The sequence below is a fragment of the Drosophila suzukii genome, chromosome 2L, assembly GCF_043229965.1.
Source record: "Drosophila suzukii chromosome 2L, CBGP_Dsuzu_IsoJpt1.0, whole genome shotgun sequence".
Classification (NCBI taxonomy): domain Eukaryota; kingdom Metazoa; phylum Arthropoda; class Insecta; order Diptera; family Drosophilidae; genus Drosophila; species Drosophila suzukii.
In genome coordinates, this window is record NC_092080.1 from 2,132,415 (window position 1) to 2,151,191 (window position 18,777).

General features: G+C 42.0%; 5 protein-coding genes across 6 annotated transcripts in view; 3 read left to right on the forward strand and 2 right to left on the reverse strand.

Moving 5' to 3' along the window:
• Positions 1-17,725, forward strand: part of LOC108009999 (antifungal protein) — a 97,273-nt gene extending 79,548 nt beyond the window's left edge. Inside the window, exons 2-3 of one of the 2 annotated variants that reach the window (XM_070999575.1) lie at positions 17,028-17,054; positions 17,132-17,725. In XM_070999575.1, coding sequence (XP_070855676.1) covers positions 17,043-17,054; positions 17,132-17,458 — 339 coding nt within the window. In that variant the 5' untranslated portion in view covers positions 17,028-17,042 and the 3' untranslated portion in view covers positions 17,459-17,725. Of the gene's footprint in view, positions 1-17,021; positions 17,055-17,131 lie in introns of those variants that run through there. The other variant, XM_017074789.4, reaches the window with a different exon arrangement.
• Positions 1,580-7,114, reverse strand: LOC108021720 (uncharacterized). Its single transcript, XM_017090578.4, has 5 exons — positions 5,759-7,114; positions 5,481-5,626; positions 5,209-5,422; positions 3,670-4,979; positions 1,580-3,443 (listed from the first exon to the last, which is right to left on the reverse strand). The coding sequence occupies exons 1-5, from the start codon at positions 7,029-7,031 to the stop codon at positions 1,623-1,625; spliced, it is 4,764 nt and encodes a 1,587-aa protein (XP_016946067.3). The 5' UTR covers positions 7,032-7,114; the 3' UTR covers positions 1,580-1,622.
• LOC108009853 (uncharacterized) lies at positions 13,234-14,410 on the forward strand. Its single transcript, XM_070996179.1, has 2 exons — positions 13,234-13,251; positions 13,308-14,410. The coding sequence occupies exon 2, from the start codon at positions 13,376-13,378 to the stop codon at positions 14,408-14,410; it is 1,035 nt and encodes a 344-aa protein (XP_070852280.1). The 5' UTR covers positions 13,234-13,251; positions 13,308-13,375.
• Positions 15,077-18,777, reverse strand: part of LOC108012551 (heterogeneous nuclear ribonucleoprotein A1) — a 128,138-nt gene continuing 124,437 nt past the window's right edge. Inside the window, exons 2-3 of the mRNA XM_017077966.4 lie at positions 15,519-15,546; positions 15,077-15,450 (exon numbers count right to left, since the gene is read on the reverse strand). Coding sequence (XP_016933455.2) covers positions 15,157-15,450; positions 15,519-15,530 — 306 coding nt within the window. The 5' untranslated portion in view covers positions 15,531-15,546 and the 3' untranslated portion in view covers positions 15,077-15,156. The remainder of the gene's footprint in view (positions 15,451-15,518; positions 15,547-18,777) is intronic.
• On the forward strand, positions 17,717-18,726 carry LOC108010447 (uncharacterized). The gene is made up of 2 exons (XM_017075311.4): positions 17,717-17,841; positions 17,908-18,726. The coding sequence occupies exons 1-2, from the start codon at positions 17,830-17,832 to the stop codon at positions 18,469-18,471; spliced, it is 576 nt and encodes a 191-aa protein (XP_016930800.2). The 5' UTR covers positions 17,717-17,829; the 3' UTR covers positions 18,472-18,726.

An 18,777-nucleotide genomic window follows, 5' to 3' on the forward strand; every position in this document is an offset into this window, starting at 1 on the left:
TGGACCTGGATAGTTGCAGAGATTTCTAAGTTTACATACAGTACCATTCCCCATTATAGTACTTTCCCAGTTCTGAATGCCAATCATACCCAGTTCTAACCCTTCAAATAGTGGGTACACAGGCATTGTAGCCCAAAGAACTACAATATGACAAATTCAGATGCGTATGTCGTCTCCTTGGGCTTCTGGCAGAGTGAAGAGAATAATGGCCGTGCCCTCAGTACAATTTCCGTAGCATCCTCGTTGCATTCGAACAAAAAAAAAGAATCACTTCAGGCGAATGGGAGGCAGGGCTGCAAATCTATGCCTAACTACAAAGTAAGCAAAAATCGGAACTGGGTGCAGATTGAGCTGTTGCCAAAATTTCGAGGATCCACGACTAGGTTACAGCCTCAAGGGTGAATACTGAAGTTGTCGATGGAAATGCATTGAAATTGGCATCAGATTTACAGATACTTTCATTGAAATAGGACATTCCTATTGTAGGAAATCTTTTAGACTTCTACTGAACTCTTTTTTAATAATTTTACATTTTTTTTTTATCTAATAAATATTCTTTTCTCTACATTCTTCTTTTCTAACACTTGCATGCCATGTTAATCTATTTGGACATCCTGAAATATTCCTTAAGGGGAAATTATTCAGGACCCAGAGCAGCCACCCCAACTTAACACATTTATAATGTCCGGTAACGTTATGAAAATGCATTTTTCGACTGTCCCCACGACAATGAGAAACGGGAACAACAGCGCGATGCCGAAAAAACCCCCGACTTCTGGCATAAAATATCACACGTTGAAAACGTTTTTCGCAGCATTTGTGTGGCATTTAATTAAATGCATTTTTATTTTTTTTTAAATTCACCCAACGTCACATAAAATATGCGAACAAAAAAAATGGCAGGGACCACAAGAAACAGGTGTGAAGCAGAGACAGTGCAAAAAGGTGTTAATGGTGACTATGAAATTCCATTTGCATACACACTCAAGTTACAAAAAATAATATACGAAAAGCATAGTTTCTAAAAAAAAGCGATAATTTTTAATGCAATTTTACCTTTTTTTCCTACGTTGGTGTCTGCGTTTTTTGCCCCCTTTCGGCTAAGTAATGGTAATTAGGCGTGGAAAAATCCATTAGCCCAGGCCCGGTCGGATACAGTTGCCAGGAACAGAAGGCGAAGCCCTTCCAGTGCTAATTTGGACTATTTAAATTTGAAAATTGCCAGTTAATAGCAAAAAAAACAACAATGCCAACTTAAAGTCGCTAAAATCAATCGGTCAGAAATTTATTATAGGCTTAGTACTGCAAACATTTTTTAGCAATTCTAAAAATGAATTACATGGCCCTCATAAATAAAAGTTTTCGACAAATGCATATTTTCGTATGCTTAGCTGGAACTGTAGGTAATGACTCCGGAGCACTTAAGTATCATTAAAAATAGAAACTTCAAAAATTAAGATTTAGGGTTACCGTGTTCTTGATCTAAAATGGAATAAGGCTGTTAATAAAAACTGTTCAAACATTCGCCATTCAGAGACATTTAAAACACAAAACCTTTTATGTCCCTTAGAATATTTAGTACAATTTATTATTTTTTTTATTATTTATTTTATAATCTTAAATTACTTCTGCGGCCACAGCCACCGCAACATGACGACTTCGAACACGAAATGTATGCATAAGCAGATGACAAAGGCGTAAAAGGCCAGGACAATGACCACGGTGATCTGAAGGCTGTGTTCTATGTTCTGGCGCGTCTCCTCCTGAATGGACTCCACGGTGGACTTTCCAAAGTACAAGGAAACCACGGCCAAAGTGACTGCCGTATTGCAGATCCACACACAACTCCTCTCGAAGCGATTCATGGTGATGCCGCCGACGTTACTTTGCCAGGGTCCGGTGATCGGGTTGATCATGAACCAGCTGACATATAGCTGCTCGATCCGAAGTCGTAATCGCTGACACCACGTGTACTTCGGGGTCTTTCTGTAGGGGCCCATCGTGAAGTACTTGGAGCGCATGAAGTGAGTGTGACCCCGCTCTATCCAGCTGTCCACCAGGAACAGCTGCTGTACATTCAACTCCAGATCTACGACTGTGATGGATCGGCAATACCACGAGGGGTATCTTCCATTCCTGCCGATTCCCAGGGCCAAACGGGTGGGTATGTAGATATTCCCCCGCGGAATCATCAGCTTGTTGGTGCTGTTCCTCAATAACTTTGGATGCCCAGGATCCTGGGTGATTTGATACGAGGTCTGCGGTCGATTTGGCGACTTGAAGTAGAACTTAATGTTCGACGTAGTGCCCGCAAACTCTTGACCTCCAGTGACTATTACGAGAAGGATCTCAGCTCCTTTACCGTGCCAGCGATCCGTTTTTCCTTTCGCAGTTTCGCAATGCAGAATACTTGGCTCCCTCAGATGGGCAGTAATAATATCCGCATTGAAAATCCACTTAAGGATGATCATTAGGAACAGCACCAGGAAGATGAGCAGCATGGTCATGTTGTACAACAGCACGGGAACGGGTATGTGCTCCACAAACAGTTCCGCTGAGATAGGAAAGATCCGAGAAGACAGAGTGCCTAGGGTGTAGCAGGTGCACTGAACGGAGGTTCCAGAAGCGTGCTCGAAGGTGGTGGTGCAGTAGTCCTTGCTCCAGCCGGGATCCAACGAACGGTTCTTCCAGAAATTGCACTGGTATATCTCCAGAAGAATCGAGTAGTTCAGAAACCGCGACTCAAGAATTTCCTCCGGCTCTTCATATTCGTAGTCGTAGTACGCTTCCCTTTTTATCCGCTTCTTTTTATACTTCTTCCCCGTCCTCAGTTTCTTTCTATATCGCACATCACCCGGCCTGTGAATGGCCACATAGGCCCGACTTCGTGCACAGGAGTTTGCCATCCAAATGCGTTTGCCCACCATTTCGGGAGTTATGCGACAGGCCCCCTGTCGTATCTGACCCAAAGTTGGCCACCTGTGCATCCTCATCTTTATGTACATCAGCTCCGAACAACTCACTATTCGCACCGCCAACATGGCCTTTTGGTTCAGCATAAGGCTATATATGTGGATCTCCGTACTATTTCGAATACTGCTGTTGGCCATCCACTGCGTGAAGAATTCGTCGTTGAACTGGGTAATGTTCGTCTTGTACACTAGAGGATTCTTCAACTCAGCCTCCTTGGAGCTATGAAAAAAGTTAGTGGGACTGTAGGCGTGCAGGATTAGCACACTGGTCTTCGAGGGCAGGGGATCCGGGTACCACCAGAAGATATTGTGGTGGTTTTGTTGCGAGATGGTCTGAAACAGAATGGTGCTGTGATTCAGGCTGGCTTTCAACTCGAAGAGGAGCTCTTTAGATATTTCAACAACGTGTATATTGTCGATTGTCTCCATAACGATGTCCTTGGCATTGACCGTTACCTCCGTGACATTTATCTGGAAAAAGAAAATATGTTTACTATCGGAAAAATCGATAAATATTCGAAAAAATGTTTTTCAGAAAAAAAAAATCGATAGCTTGATATAAAATCTTTAAATTTCGATGAAGCTAACAAAACGATAATTTTTGATAAAAGCTAAATTTGTACTATGAAAACAAAAGTTAGCGATCACATTTACTATACTTTTTCATCTCAAGCTCATCGTATCGATAAAATTCTACCTGGTACGCAATGCCGCCCACTTGGACCGACAAGGCGTCATCGTAGGGATGATGTCGTTGGGTAGCCACGACGCCTATATAGTAAACGCACTTGTACAGATACCAAGTGTTCATCATCCAGCTGTTGATGCGCAGCAGAATCAGGGGATCAAACTCGATGGCAAAGTGCCTCTCGAAGTCAAGCTTCTGCAGGTTCAGGCACTCGGGATTATATGGCTTGCACATGGCCACCGAATGGTGCTCCGTTTTCTGCCCCAGCACCGACATGAAGAACATATGACTGGCAGTCAGCGACTGGTAGGCATCCCGATGCAGCCACTCGCGCTCCCGGACGATCTCCTCGAAGATGCCGCTCAGTTGGCTGAAGATGTCCGCCATTAGGGTGGCGCCGCGATAATCGATTGGCTTCAGTTTCCCCATAATGTGCGTAGCCAGCGATGTAAGCTGCTCCAGCTGGGACCCCGTGTGGGCCGCCGCCTTCTGTACATACGAGTAGACCTGACGTCCCTCACCCGTCGACCTTATCAAATTTGAGGCAGCTAAGCTCGTGACAAAGGCCCTATTCCACTGGCCATGTAGCAGCAAATGGGTCACATTCTCCATTACATAGTCGATCTTACTTCTAAAGATCCTATATATTGGTATCACCCATACACGGCCTTTCCGGTCCACACACATATCGATGTTATCGCAAATCGAGATCTTCAGCCCCTGGGTGGCTGGTAGGGTCACTTTAAACCTTTTGTACGGCACATTCGTGGCGATAACCCCGGTATCCGTCGTGTAGCGAAAGGTCAGCGGGCTGTAGTTCGTCTCAAAGCCCAGGCAACTTATTTCAAAAATCGTAATGCTCTCCAGACCAAACATTGGAGACACTCTGCAATCTCCCTTTTGAGGACCGTCGTTTCTGCGCAGCGTATAAAAGGCTTCCACCCACCTCTTGTTCTCCATCTCCATCTTGAGTCGAATGTATAGATGGGGCTCTTGGTGGTGAAGAATCAGATATTTGTACCGCGATTCTAGGTGGGGTGCATCTCCCTCCGGCAGCACCCACCACTCATACCTCTTAATCTTGCCCGGACAGTCGTCGCATTTGGGGATCAGATGAACACTTTCGATGGGGGCATAGACGCCCAGGTCGCAGTTACGACGGCAGAGGATTTGGGGAGTAAAGGACTTCATGGTGGTACCCCTTACCACCTGGGAAACGGTTTTCCGATTCCCCGGGTCGATTCGCGAAGCTACGGTCAAAGTGAAGTCGTAGTCGGAATTCGGCTTGAGGGCATTTGCTGGTAATCTTAAGGAGGGCACTAGGAAAAAATTTTATAATTATGTAGCCTGAACTTTATTTCGGAATATTTGCTAACTATAATGTACTGTGATTTAATATAATCGGATACAGATTTTACTGCATTCACTGGCTTATTAAATAAAATATTAACAAGATTAATTTTTTAATTTAACAGTCAATAAAATTCGTAAGTCTGTTTAAATCGTAAAGACCTAAAACTACTGGTATTGCAAATAATAAGAACTCACCCTCTGACATATATTTTTTGCAATATTTGTTTTCTGGATCGTCTAGACTGCGACAGCTCCAAAAGAAATCCTTCGATTCAGTAGATTCCGTCTTTTTCATTCTGTCCTTGCTGCCGGACCCATCGAGGGAAATTGGTTTTCGTACGTCGACCTTCCGTCGCTCATTGCCCTTGATTTGAGGTTCAACTTGGGGGGTTCTGTACGTCACATAGCACTGGAAGAAGTTCAAAGACTGATGGGTTATACATTTCTCCTAGAGCTTCTACACTCACACGAGCTACCGTAAATAAGTCATTTATTATGGCTTCTACTCGTAACAGAAAGACTTTTGTTCCTTGTGGATTTTTCCGGAATTTTAGACGGTACGGCAATAACTTTAAAACAAGTCCTACGGCTCCCTCTGCCTGACCGAGAAATTCTGTGATACGAAAGTATAATATTACTAAAATATCTGACGATTATTTAAGTTTTAATCTTTATGATTAGAAAATAATTTTGGAAAGCGTAATACAAAACATAATTCTATGAAATGGAAATGAATTTAACTTACTTTTCTCACGAATATCGTAAAATAGCCATTTCACATTTTTATACTTCACTAGGGGACACTCATCACCTATAGTTGCGAAGAATTCCACATGACCCCAGGGAGAGAGCACTACTGCTTCTTCGGGGTTCTTGCAGAATTCTAAGTTCAAAGAGGGTAGGCAGGTCACATGTGGGGGTCTCCGCACTCTAATTCTCCTACGCACCACATGTGCCAATAGCCTCCGCCTGTCTTTCATGGAACTTACTTCGGCGATAATGTATTGGTGCTTCGTACTGTAGAATGTAGCTGTGCTGCGGTAATAATAACAACTCCGATATTTAAGTCGATAGTCATGTATGCCAAACCTTTGCAGTAAAGCCTTTAAGTTTGTTGTATAACTCCAACCAGTATATTCGACATCGACGGCCGTATCGATCTCATTGATTAAATAATCTTTGGTATCCACCGTAATTGTGAGCACAAAATTATTCTTGCCCAGACTGGGCAAGGTCGTGAAAATGTAATATTCTTTTCCATATACCAGTTTCGCTTTGATGTACAAGTGCACTTGTAGGCCTCGCCTTCTAGGCCTATTAGGTCCACGATCTCTTTCAAAGTAGCTCTCCAGTGGTGATCGGTTTTTCAGACAGGGTAATTTAAAGTTAACATCCTCTGTTTCATTTTGAAACTCTAATGAGTTGGGACTCTCGCAAATTGAGCTTTTGTTATATATGGGATACCAACGTTTCTCAATTTGTGGAAGTGAGATATTTCGATGTTCTCCCTTATTTATTTCGATTTCACTTTCCGCCGTGAAGTTTCGACTATCATAATCCTCTAGGACCGGAGGTTCAAAGGTTTTATTAATCAGGGGTTGCCATAAATTCGGATAACTATTCCGTTCTTCATTATACAAATCTTCCAGGCTTAACTTTTTACTTATTCTAGTGGGTAATATATAGGGAGTGTTATAGTAATCCCTAAAACTAGAGAAGTCGTAGCTTTGATTAAGAACGGGATCCCATAAACTCTCAATCCTTTTTTGTTCCTCATCGACAGCTAATTTTCTTTGACTGTCGTCTTGATCTTTTCTTGACCGTAACATTTTACTTAACCTAGAGGTTTTGGAGGTATACCGAACTTCTGCGCTCCTTAATGATTGAGAACTTCCGGTGGAAAGATTGTTACCCTTCAGGAAGGTTCCATCCAATAATGCCATTAATGGGGTTCCGTCGTTTTCCATGATCAACATTAGCGATATCGATGTGGTCATGAGGTACAAGAACAATTGCATAGTTCAGACAAGCGGCTCAATACATAGATCACCATTTTGCTCACTTCTCTCCATTTTCGATTTAAATTTGACTCAAGAAGCAAGGTGTAAGAATCGCCTGATGTGTCAGGGTAATTTAACCAGACCTGTTCTTCCAATTTTATAATTGCATAGTACTCGAACTGAGAATGTGTGGTTGACAGGCGACATGACATTTTACCGCAGAAAATTCGTTTTTCTTGTTGGATTTTTGTACCTTTTTTGAACTGCCCTCTTGTTTGCCTTTTTCCTGTTTCTGCTACTGTTGTTTTTGTTGTCGTGTCGCTGCCTACATAATTGTTTTAATTAATTGCGAATTGTGCATGCAAAAAGCATAAAGTGCACTTCAAATGTGTGAAAAGGAACAAAAGCGTGAAAGGCCTTTCTGCACAGCTGGTAATTTATTGACCACAATAGCATCCAGAATCAGCGTCATCAACAAGAGCGATTACAGAACCGGCTTAACCCCAACCAGAAGGCTCATCCTCGTCCCCATCCTCACCTCCATCTCCATCCTGGATCCCATTTCCATTTCCATTTCCATTTGCACAGTCCATATAAATCAAATGAAATTAACTGAGAGGGAGCGAGCCAACGACGAGCAGCAAATAGAGTGTTGAATTTTTATAAACCACAAAAACAACGAGCATTGACAATAGACAATCATACTTTATTTACTATAAACTTCACACATGCATAGTGTTTTTTATGCCAGGAGGTTGGGCCACGGTGCTGGGGCAAGACAGGCGACAATTTCTTAAATTGTTCGAACAAATGAGAATGGAATAGAAGTAATGGAAGCCAAGGAGAAACCCATTTGCAGGCGAGCGCACGTCGCATAAAAAATAAGGCAGCGGGAAAAAGTGGAAACTGATTTGGTCCTTCGAAATGTTTTCGACATACTCTTGTATTATTAAAATCGAGGACCAGGGAGTTTTCGAAGTTGGTCCTAGGGAATTTTAGTTTAAGATGGTATTAATCATTACATTCACCATGATATTTTTTTTAATTTTTAAAACATTTGACCTATAAATATTATTTTGTTAATTTTCTTCGAAGAAGGGTCAAAAACCTTTACATTTTCTATAAAGCTTTGAATTAAAAAAAGTAATATTAAGTTTTTAAAATTCGTTTCTTTTTCAGACATAACTTGGCTTGTCTTCGATATATACCCCTCAAAAAAAGTGTATGAGAACTTTAACAGTAAAGAAAAAACTCGAGCAGAAAAAAAAGGAAGAATGGAGCATTTTACGATTTAGCATGTGTGGACCAACTGCGAGTCGGGTGGTTGGGGCTTGGGTTCGGGGCCTGATGAACCGGCGGACTGAAGGACGGACGCACGGAGCTCCAGTGGAGGACCGCCAAGTTCAGCACTTTGGCGCGTCAAGTGCTTTTCATTTTCCGAGCACGTCGCCGCGTCATAAAACAAAAACGCATGAAGCGCAACGGCAAAGGCGAAGCGGGGCATTCGGGCACGTTTAGCATATATATTTTCACACTTGCAATCATACTTTAAGCAGAAAAGTACACTCTCACACACGCCGAAGTTTCACGGTAGAGATGGAAGCCCCTAAAAAACCGAAGAAAACAGATGTCTTAAGAACGGTTAAGAAAAGTGTATGAACTGTATTTGAAAAAATAAAAAAATTAGTCAACATTATTTTCTTGAAATCAAAGATAAGTCCTAGATATATAAGTCAATTAAAGACAGTCCCCTTTCTAATAAGACCATTTGATGAGATCTAATCAATATACTATGGTTTTTCTTTATCAAGACCATGTTGCTTTTCTATGTTAACCCCCTTTAAAAAGATTTTCCATATTTGAATAGTTTTTTAGTCCCATCTCTAACTCATCTCCCACTCATGACACTGATACCAAGTTTGGGGTCGGGCCGGGACTTTCTCGTATCTTCATTTTCACTCGCAGCCAAAAGCCGTGCCATAAAAGTGCGTCGGGATTGTCGCCAAACTTTTGCTTTCTTTACTTGCTCTTTTTTACCCTTGTGTTTGCCTTCGTGGGTGTGATGATAATAATTTCAAGAGGCATTCGACTGGGGCGTTTATCTTTGCTTTTTTTTTGGTTCTTCATGGCGGCGGCTTTTGGTTACGCTTTAATTAAAATGTCATAGACCCCGTGAGCGCAGCTTAATTACCGAGAATGATAAAATTTCATAAATAATGTACTTTGCGGATAAATTAATATTAATGCGAGCGGTTGGCAGACAGGCTGAAAAGTGTCTCGCAGTCGTCTAATAGATGTCAGCTCTGCTGACATTATTAACTGAATCGACTTATCACTTGTCGCCAAGGAAGGGTTGGGCACTAAAAGGATTCTGCTAGATGTGCCATAATTTCTGACACTAATGACAGATAATGTTTTCCGAAACTCAGTACATTAAATATTCCAAATGCGAAATAGTTGCGACGCATGTCATTATAGTCCCCGGAGAAAGTTCAAAGCGCCGTGGAGCTCATCATCCCCGTCTCCAACCCCTTTATTATCATCGCCGGATTGGCATCCAATGCTTAATGGATCTGAAAGCAGCGTGAAACCATTCTGCAATCCTTTTTGTACCCATTACCCTGCCAGCTCATCCACTCCATCCATCACGTGGCTGAGAACTCTTTATGCTCACAAACTTTCCGGCTGGAGCTTTTTCGATGGCCCCAGGGCTCGGGGATGGCTGAGGATAGTGGTTTGTTTTGGCCCGGTCGGTTCCGGCGGTGACGTCTGTTTCGGCCACGTTGGCAACTTTGCGTGCGGTTTGTCCCCGGTCCGAAGTTCTCGGCCCCTGCGCCCTTTAATGATCCATGCCGCAAATGAATTGCAGTCCAGTTGCAATTGCTGCACTTGATTTGCGGTGCGACTTAATGGTTAACAATTATCTGGTGGCTTTCTGGGGGGCTTGGGGGAAGCTCACTGTTCCTGAAGTTGACACTAAGTGTGCGGCAGTTGGCACATTGACCAGATTCAAGGGACGGTCAACCAAATGCCCCAAATTAAAGCAAACTGGGGTGGAGAGCTAGGATTTTCACCAGGAAGAAACTTCTCAAAGTCCAGATGAATGATTCTTTGCTAAAGCTGTTCTCAAGTCATTAGATTAGATATAGCACATACATTTTACAGTATTTCTTTTTATTCAAACAAAAAATGTTCTAGTCATTGAGACATCAAGTTAAAGAAAACATTTTATGAGCATGTATATTCTACATCTTATTGGGACAATGAGTTTAAGTTCCGGAATATACATTTTAGGATGGGAAACTAAATCTATTTTGAATGATCATGATTTCTTTACCTTAATCTTATTACGCTCCTTATCTCATAAACGAACTTCTTTTGTGAATTTAACCACTGATTGACGGACATCCCTTTAGATTTATCGGTCGCAACTAAACCACGAAAATGTGTCAGCGACAATTACAAGAATCCGGGACCGCCGTGTACCGGCACGCGGCCACGCCCACTCCATCCGCAGCCCCTTCCGGAAGCCCGTCCTCAGGCAGCACAATATCAATTATCGGGCTTCAAGTGTCGCTCAAGTGTCACGTCAAACACCAACACAAAATACGAGCAAAGAGCATCGAGCATCGAGTATCTAGCATCGCGAGCACACATGACAATCCAGTTTCCGCCCCCGGGATATCCTGGCTGCACTTTCCCACCCAATCCCAATCCCATCAGGATATGCTCCTTTATCGCCCGCCCCACAATACGTGTATGTAAGTAACATTTTGCGCTTTTGACTTTGATTGATTACAAAAGCAATTGAGCATATCGTCACGCTGGCTCAGAAAAAAATTATAAGAAATCGGGCAGAGCGAGGCAAACAAATTAACATAAATAAAAGAGGCCAAAGAACCAAATTTTCATTGACAGCTTCCGGCAGAAGGAAAAGCGGAGCGCAATTAGAAGAATCCAATCAATCCCCCGAATCCCACCTTCCAATTTTAATGGGCAATGCCTTGTAATTTTCATTAGGGCGCCTGATTTTCCAAAATCGCTTATGGCTGTGAGATTTCCATGGGGAACTTCTTCTCAGACAGGCTTGCCATTAATTAGCCCAATTGAAGCGGGCCCAACGACACCCTTTGAAAGGCTAATGAAAATAAAATTGCAATTACATTTAATTGATAAACTAATCAACAAAGGTCGACAGGCGTTGATTGATGGGCTTTCTTCTGCTTTTTAAATTGTAAAAAAATATTTCGGCCGTACCTAATGAGGCCTTCAAACGTTAAGGCAGTTGAAAAGTTTTAAACCTTTTGACACTTCAAATTAAACTTTCTGTTCGCTTCTATTTCTGGAATTATACTCAATAATTTTTATTATACCAATAATAAGATAGTACTACTTAAAAATCGTGAACATATTAGTTTATTACTTAGTAAATGTGTTAAAAATACTATAAGGCCCCATACTTAAAGCTATCTAAACTTTAATAATATATTTATTTATAAAAGTTGTTCTAATATGGTAATATAGAATAAATATAAAATCACACGGACACACTTTTTTTAAAATAGTTTATTTATTATTAATATCCAGTTATTCAATGTTTTTTTAATATTGTAGTTGAGAATCCAATAAACCCACCGAACTTCAAAAGGACACCTTTAAGGCAGCTCTCTCGAATAAAATCCAATGTGGAGCACTTAGAGGACTGCTTCGGCATTAGGGAACACACATACGTGTGAAGCGGTAACTTGATGTGCGGCAGTTGCAGCAGTTTGCCTTTTGCTTTACTTTTAATTACCAACTCAAATTACACGCGCAGACAGAAGACAGACAGACAAAGGCGGAACAGCTGTTTGGCTTGTTCTCGGCCAGGAACCAAGCCCGAGGAGAATCGGTGGAGAGCCGGTGGCGAACCGGAGGAGAATCGTCGTTCCAGTATCGCAATCGCAGAACTCGGGGCCCGGAGTCCAAAGGCAACCGCAGAACCCGACTTGCTACAGACCCACCGACCGTCTGCAGACCATCGTTTGCTGCACATTTCATTACAATGCCATTGTATTCAAATCCTATTATAAAGCGTAAAACACTGGGGGGGTGGGCGGAAAAGGGGGAGTGGCGGCAGGACTTCATGTTTGCAGCACGTTTCCACTTTCGCACTTGGTAAACATAAGTTGCCCACGCAGACACATACACACATACACACTGGCGAGGAGATTGCGTCCCGTCCGCCACACTCCATAAAATAATTACCAACACCAGTGCAGGAACAGGAGCTCTGGTCGTACACTCGAAAAAAATTGAGATCCCCTGTACAAATTTGATGTAACAATTGGCATCTAAGCAAATTAAACTTAAAACTTTTTTAACTATTAAATATTTAAGAATGTTAATGGGGCATAGACAAATTTCAACAAAAATAACGTCAAATGTACTCTCAAAAGTAAGGTACTTCCAAAAGTGATTTTCTTTAAAATGACTTACTGTTTACAATATTTATTTGCAAAAGCCGTAATATTATTTGCAAAAACGGAAAACTTCTATCCCATATGTAGGGGTTTATTTTTATGAGTGTACTGCCTCTACCAGAATGGACTACGAAAAGTGGGTGGTGCCGAGAAGGAGGTGCATGAAGCCGGAAGACTTCCATTACAAATGCCGCGCACCCAGCTTGGAAAATTGAAAAGAATAGAGCGAGAGGGAGATTCCGAAAGCGAGAGAGAGACAGAAAGAGCTACGAAAGGAGCAGAAGCCACAGTTAGAACCGATGTGCTTAACCCATTACTGCCTGGATAGCCAATTAAATAAATATAAGCGGTCCCAACGGACTAAATTGGATTTTGGCTTTCAGTTGCAAGCATTCACTAAAATGTAGGAAAACAATACCAGAAATATTAACTCGGATTTTACATATATGTTTTTAAAACAAATTCTTCAATTTAAATAATATTTATTGATTATATCAATAGATGTACGCCTTATAAAAATGGTGTAAGTATTCAAAATGATTATTTTTCCATAATCAGCAGTGCCAGCAGATTTGCTTATCTTGCTGGCTGCCTTGAGCACTTGAAAATTTAGGGTTTAAGGTCAACAATGGCTTTTTGTGTTTCTTATCGAAAACGTCTCAGCACGCGCCTAATAAAAATATAGTGTTGATAGTGCTAATCGAAAAATAAATATATCTCTCAGAAAAGCGTATTGAAAAACCTATGGTTTATGATTAATTTTGGATTCAAATTAAGTCAGTATCAGAGAAAATCGAAGAAAAAAATGTCATTGCTTAGAATATATTTGTAGAAATTCCAAACCCCATTGCCCTGTTTTTCGACCAGAGTTTAAGTGCATGCGACCGGAGAGAAGTGAGGATGGGTCACCGCAACATTTGCTGCGACGGCTGTGAGAGGCGGGACTTCCGGGGACGCCGCTACCGCTGTTTGCGCTGCGTGAACTTCGACCTGTGCGGCGATTGCTACGACAGGCGGTTTGAGTCTCCGGAGCATCACACCGACCATCCCATGCAGCTAATCCCGGACCCGGATGATCCGCAGCCGAGTCTGCTGCTCAACGGCGAAGTGCCGGAAGTGGTGCACCTGCCCAATTGCTTCACATGTCCGTATTGCGGTGAATTCGGCCACACGGCCAAGCGGCTGATCGAGCACGTGTGTGGACGCCATCGCCTGGCCGAAGGCTATGTGGTCTGCCCCCTGTGCGCCGGACTGCCGGCCGCCGAGCTGGTGGCCATTCGCAATCTGTCGGGTCATCTCCTGCTCAACCACATCGATCACGCCAACTTCCTGGAGCCGGAAACGCCGCCCCTGCGAAGGACATTCAACCGGAGTCGCATCCGCCGACGGCGCTTATTGCAGACGCAACAATTGCAGCAACCCAACAACGTGATCCTGCAGCTCGCCGCTGCCCCTTGGGACCCCACCGATCCCCAGCTGCCCCCCAGCATTATGGTCGATCCGCCAGAGGATCAGACTCCTTCCAGCCCGATCATTGTGGAACCCCAGCCCAAGGAGCAGCCCGAGCAGTATCTTCTGCTGCAGTGGGTGGCGCAGCAGGAAGTGCGCTGCCAGCAGGAAACGGAAGCGGGCGGAAGTCCACGGCGAAGACACGCCCTCTTCGCCGAGCACCTGATAGTTTCCATGCTGTGCAGCGAGGAACTGCAAATGCCCGAGGAGAGGGTCAGGAATCGGGATCAGCGGCTCGGCCTGTCCAAGGTCATGTCGGTGATGTCCTTGCCGTGGACAAGAGCATGGCAGGCCACCCAGCTGGGCGGTTCGGAAGGCGAGGGATCCGTGGTCCAGGCAGCCACCAAGCCAGAGATTATTCTTGTCGATGGGCGGGAACAGCATGCGAAACCGGAAAAGACTCCGGTTGAGGAGGCCATTGATTAGGTGCCACATGGCCAATTTTGTCTATGTTTTTATTTCCCAGCATGTTGATCCCGATTTGTGGTTGTGTTTTTATTTCAATGCCAGAAACAACAAAATTTTTGTGATCATTTTGGCCTATATTTATACTAAACTAAAATGTTTTAAGGTGAAAACAAGGTTATGCAACCCAAAGTTTTTAATTCCTTGCATTTGTACCCGAATTTGAAAAAGCTGCTGCTGACAAAGCAGTTGCCTAAAATGTCTGTGAAATGCTAGTTGGATTTTTAGAAATCAAACATGGATTGGTAAATGAACATGTATGGCTCACATCGGAATAACAATAAGTAATATATAATACATATCTAAAGGATTGGTACATTAACCAATCATTTAATAAACCTTTAATTTTTATATAATATTTTATATAGAACGTTAGGGTTTTTGAACGATAGGTCCCTCCTCCACATATAACAACAAATATGGCTGCTTGTAAGTTCTTTACAAATTTTTATGTAAGAGGACTTGAAATGCATGTGAACTCTGTATCAGACTTTTCAAAAGACTTGAAAATTCATCCTTAGTGTGGACGCATAAAAATGTACGGCAAATAAGCCAGACTGTAGAAAGAACATTTTCCTTGTGGTGATTTTGAAGATTTTTTCCATTTGGAATTCATTCCTTTAAGCATTTTGTAATCAAAGTCTCATAATTTTATTGGTAATTTCAGTTCTAGGCGTTTTTGTGTTTCTTGCATAGTAATCAGCTGTTTACCAGCCCTGCTGTTGCTGCTGCTGATCCCCGAATCCGCCACCGAATCCTCCAAAGCCTTCCTGTTGCTGCTGTTGTTGGCCTCCGAATCCGCCTCCGAATCCACCCTGCTGTTGTTGTTGCTGATCTCCGAAACCGCCACCGAATCCACCTCCAAAGTTTTCCTGTTGCTGCTGTTGTTGGCCTCCGAATCCGCCACCGAATCCACCTCCAAAACCATCCTGCTGCTGCTGCTGTTGTCCGCCCCACTGAGGCGCTGCAGCCGCCAGGGCGAAGAGGGCAATGAAAAGGATCTGTGACAAAGGGAATACGAATTTAGTCCTCTTCATATTCCTTAAAGAAAATACCATCAAGAGCTCACCAAGAATTTCATGTTGCTGATGCTTTGGCTAATCTAGCTGGTATGAATGACATTATCGGCCGCCTATGCCCTTTTATACTCTCCCGCAATCTCATCTGTGTCGTCACGAATCCAGATTTTTGAATGTCCAGACAGACCCAGTACATGCCATTAAATTTGACCCAAAAAATTTCCATGCGTCTGGGGTTCCCATGTTTGAGCCCTGATAAGAAATCCAAGCTCAAGCAAACAACCCTTCAAAAACCAGCGGGGTCTGGTTTCAAGCCTCAATAGAACATAAGAAATATTTAGGTGCTACTTAGAAGAGCACTTTATCGAGGTTTGCTTTAAAACTGCTTGCGTTTCCACGCATTGAAAACGTGCCAAAGTTTATGTGCTCTCAAAATATAAAGAATACAATTTTTAAATAAATAGAAACGAATCAAATACACTCACTGATAGCGTTGAGGCCGGGCTCCCTTTTTCTTAACTTCATCTCAGTTATAGATTATTCTTACATAATTCTTATCGATTTGTAAGGGATATATTTGTTTGAATGAATTTAATTCATATTTATCATAAATAAAAAAGTCATTAAAAAAGAACAATGGTTTTTTATGGTTTTATTTGTATACCCTTGCAGAGAGTGGTCAGAAGCTTGTAGCGACGTTTCTTACTTTATAATCTTGATCAGCGTAACTAGACGAGACAATATAACCAAGACCGTCTATATAGATCAGAATAAAGGCTAGCGTTTTTAAGAGATCGGATGAAACTAGCAAAGTTGAGCTGCTTTTAAGCTGTCGGGCGGCTATAATATATAGCTACCATGCTAGCCATAGGGTGAATAGGATACAAGTTTGATGTTTTTTTAAGATATATGCCTATGTATTGTTGTTAAATGCTAATATTTTAAGTTAATCTTGCTTAAGTCATATTTTAATTCATAAAATTAGCACGGGTATTAAGACTTCCGTTCTAGTTTATTATTAATATAATCGCTGTCAGTGTTGTAAATATTTCTGTAATGCTGAAGAAATATTTATATTTATTAGAATTAATGAACGGTTGTCAGAGTGTCAAGGTAAACAATTTTTTACATCCTTTATAATTCCGCCTAAAACGATGCTTTTAAATTACCAAATAAGTCTTCGCCAAAATGTATTCTTTGGGAAATTTCAATGTAAATCACAAAGCTTTTACTCGGCGCTTAGCTAATCAGTTTTGAAATAATCAAAACAAATTAAGAAAAAGAAAGATCAGGCTAAGGGTCTTCATCCCTGATCACCAATCAGCTCTGTCAAAGCTGTGCTAGAATTTTGTCATCTCATCTCAGACAATTAATCTAGCAACGAAAAGTAAATTCAGCTTGGGGTATATAGATTTCACGTGGAAATATTAAAAAAATAAAAACAAAAATTGAATTTATTACTTTGTTTTGGTGACGGACGCTGCAAACAGACCACCGGTCGCTATAAAAGACCTGATCGCCGACTATTAGTCAGTTAGAACGCTTTCGACGTTGTAAACAATCAATCAACCAAAATGAAATTCTTCGTAAGTTTTTCAAAGTCTTTAAAAGGATTTTGGTGGAACAAGAACCTAAAGATTGTCTTCCTCTTCTCTCCTTGTAGATTGTCTTCTTCGCTTTGATCGCTGTCGTCTTCGCTGGCTATGGCCAGGGAGGACACGGACAGCAAGGATTTGGCCAGGGAGGACATGGCCAGCAAGGATTTGGACAGGAAGGACACGGCCAGCAAGGATTTGGCCAGGGCGGACACGGCCAGCAAGGATTTGGCCAGGGAGGACATGGCCAGCAAGGATTTGGACAGGAAGGACACGGCCAGCAAGGATTTGGACAGGGAGGACACGGCCAGCAAGGATTTGGACAGGGAGGACACGGCCAGCAAGGATTTGGCCCGGGAGGACACGGCCAGCAAGGACACGGCGGACGTTACTAAAAAACGAATTCAATAAACAAACACTAAAAATACAAAACCCTTAAAAAACGAGTTTTTAATTTTAAAACATTTAATTAGGCAAGTGTTACACTTTTTCTTTGGTTTTCCACCTTTAATTTTTTTTAAGGATCTTAAAGTACCATTTCGAAGCAATATAAATGCAATATGGAACTCCCAAATTAAATTATATCTTGTTAGATCTGTAAAACAATCTCAAAAGATGAAATTCAAATATATAAGACTCTGATCTGATAATGCAATACATTACACATTCAACGAAATTCCATTATCGGCTGATACATATATGAAAAATGTGTGTATAAATACAGCGGGTTTGCGTATTGCAATGCGCATTTTGAAGATCAAGCAGAATGAAAGTGCTAGTAAGAAAACACAGCTTTTCCGCATACAATACTTTTTCAATATTAATAAAAATATTTTTATAATAGCAAATATTCATAGTTTACTTGGCGGTTTCGCTAGCTCGAAGTTCCCATAATGAGTTATACGAAGGAAGCGGTGGTGGGTCCTACGAAGAAGGAGTTTTTCATGGATCAAGCGGCAGGCCAAACCACTTAGGGGGCTGGCCACGTCCGGTACATTGGAACCGCCCGGGATCCTGGCAACATGCGGGAAGCTGGCAGGGACCAGGAGGCTGGAACAATCCCGGTCCCTGGCGAAGTCCTGGAGATTGGAACCATCCCGGCCCTTGGCAAAATCCTCGAGGCTGGAGCCACAACAACCCCGGTCCTTGGCGAAATCCCGGACATTGGAACCATCCGGATAGACTTCCTCCTGGTTACTCTGGTGGGCAAAATCCCGGTGCTGGATATCCAGCTGGCCACCATCCTTTCGGTGGATCCCTAGGAATCGGAAAACCGGATACTGTTAGTGAAAGTCCCAGCAATGGAAATAGCGGTGGTGAAAATTCCGATAGTGCCGGCCGCGGACAGACCACCGGAAATATTGGCAGCAAGTACGAAATCATTGACTTGAAGGCCTCATCATTTTAAATAATAAACTCGGTTGGTGGGAGTCGAACTAAGAATTTTCAGCATTAAAAATGAAGTAACATTATATAAAAAATGTAACGAAAATATCTTTTAATATAGTACATTTGGCAAATAAGAAGGTTTAGTTTAGTATAAAACCATTTTTGGTTTACTCTACATGGAATTTTAAGCAAAATAATATTTTATCCTTACACTTCTTATCTTAAAGCGACGGGTAAAATTGTAAATATATGAAATACCTTATTTTTCACTACATATTAGTATGTTATTATTTCGTTACTTTTTTTTACCAGTCTTTGTTTGATA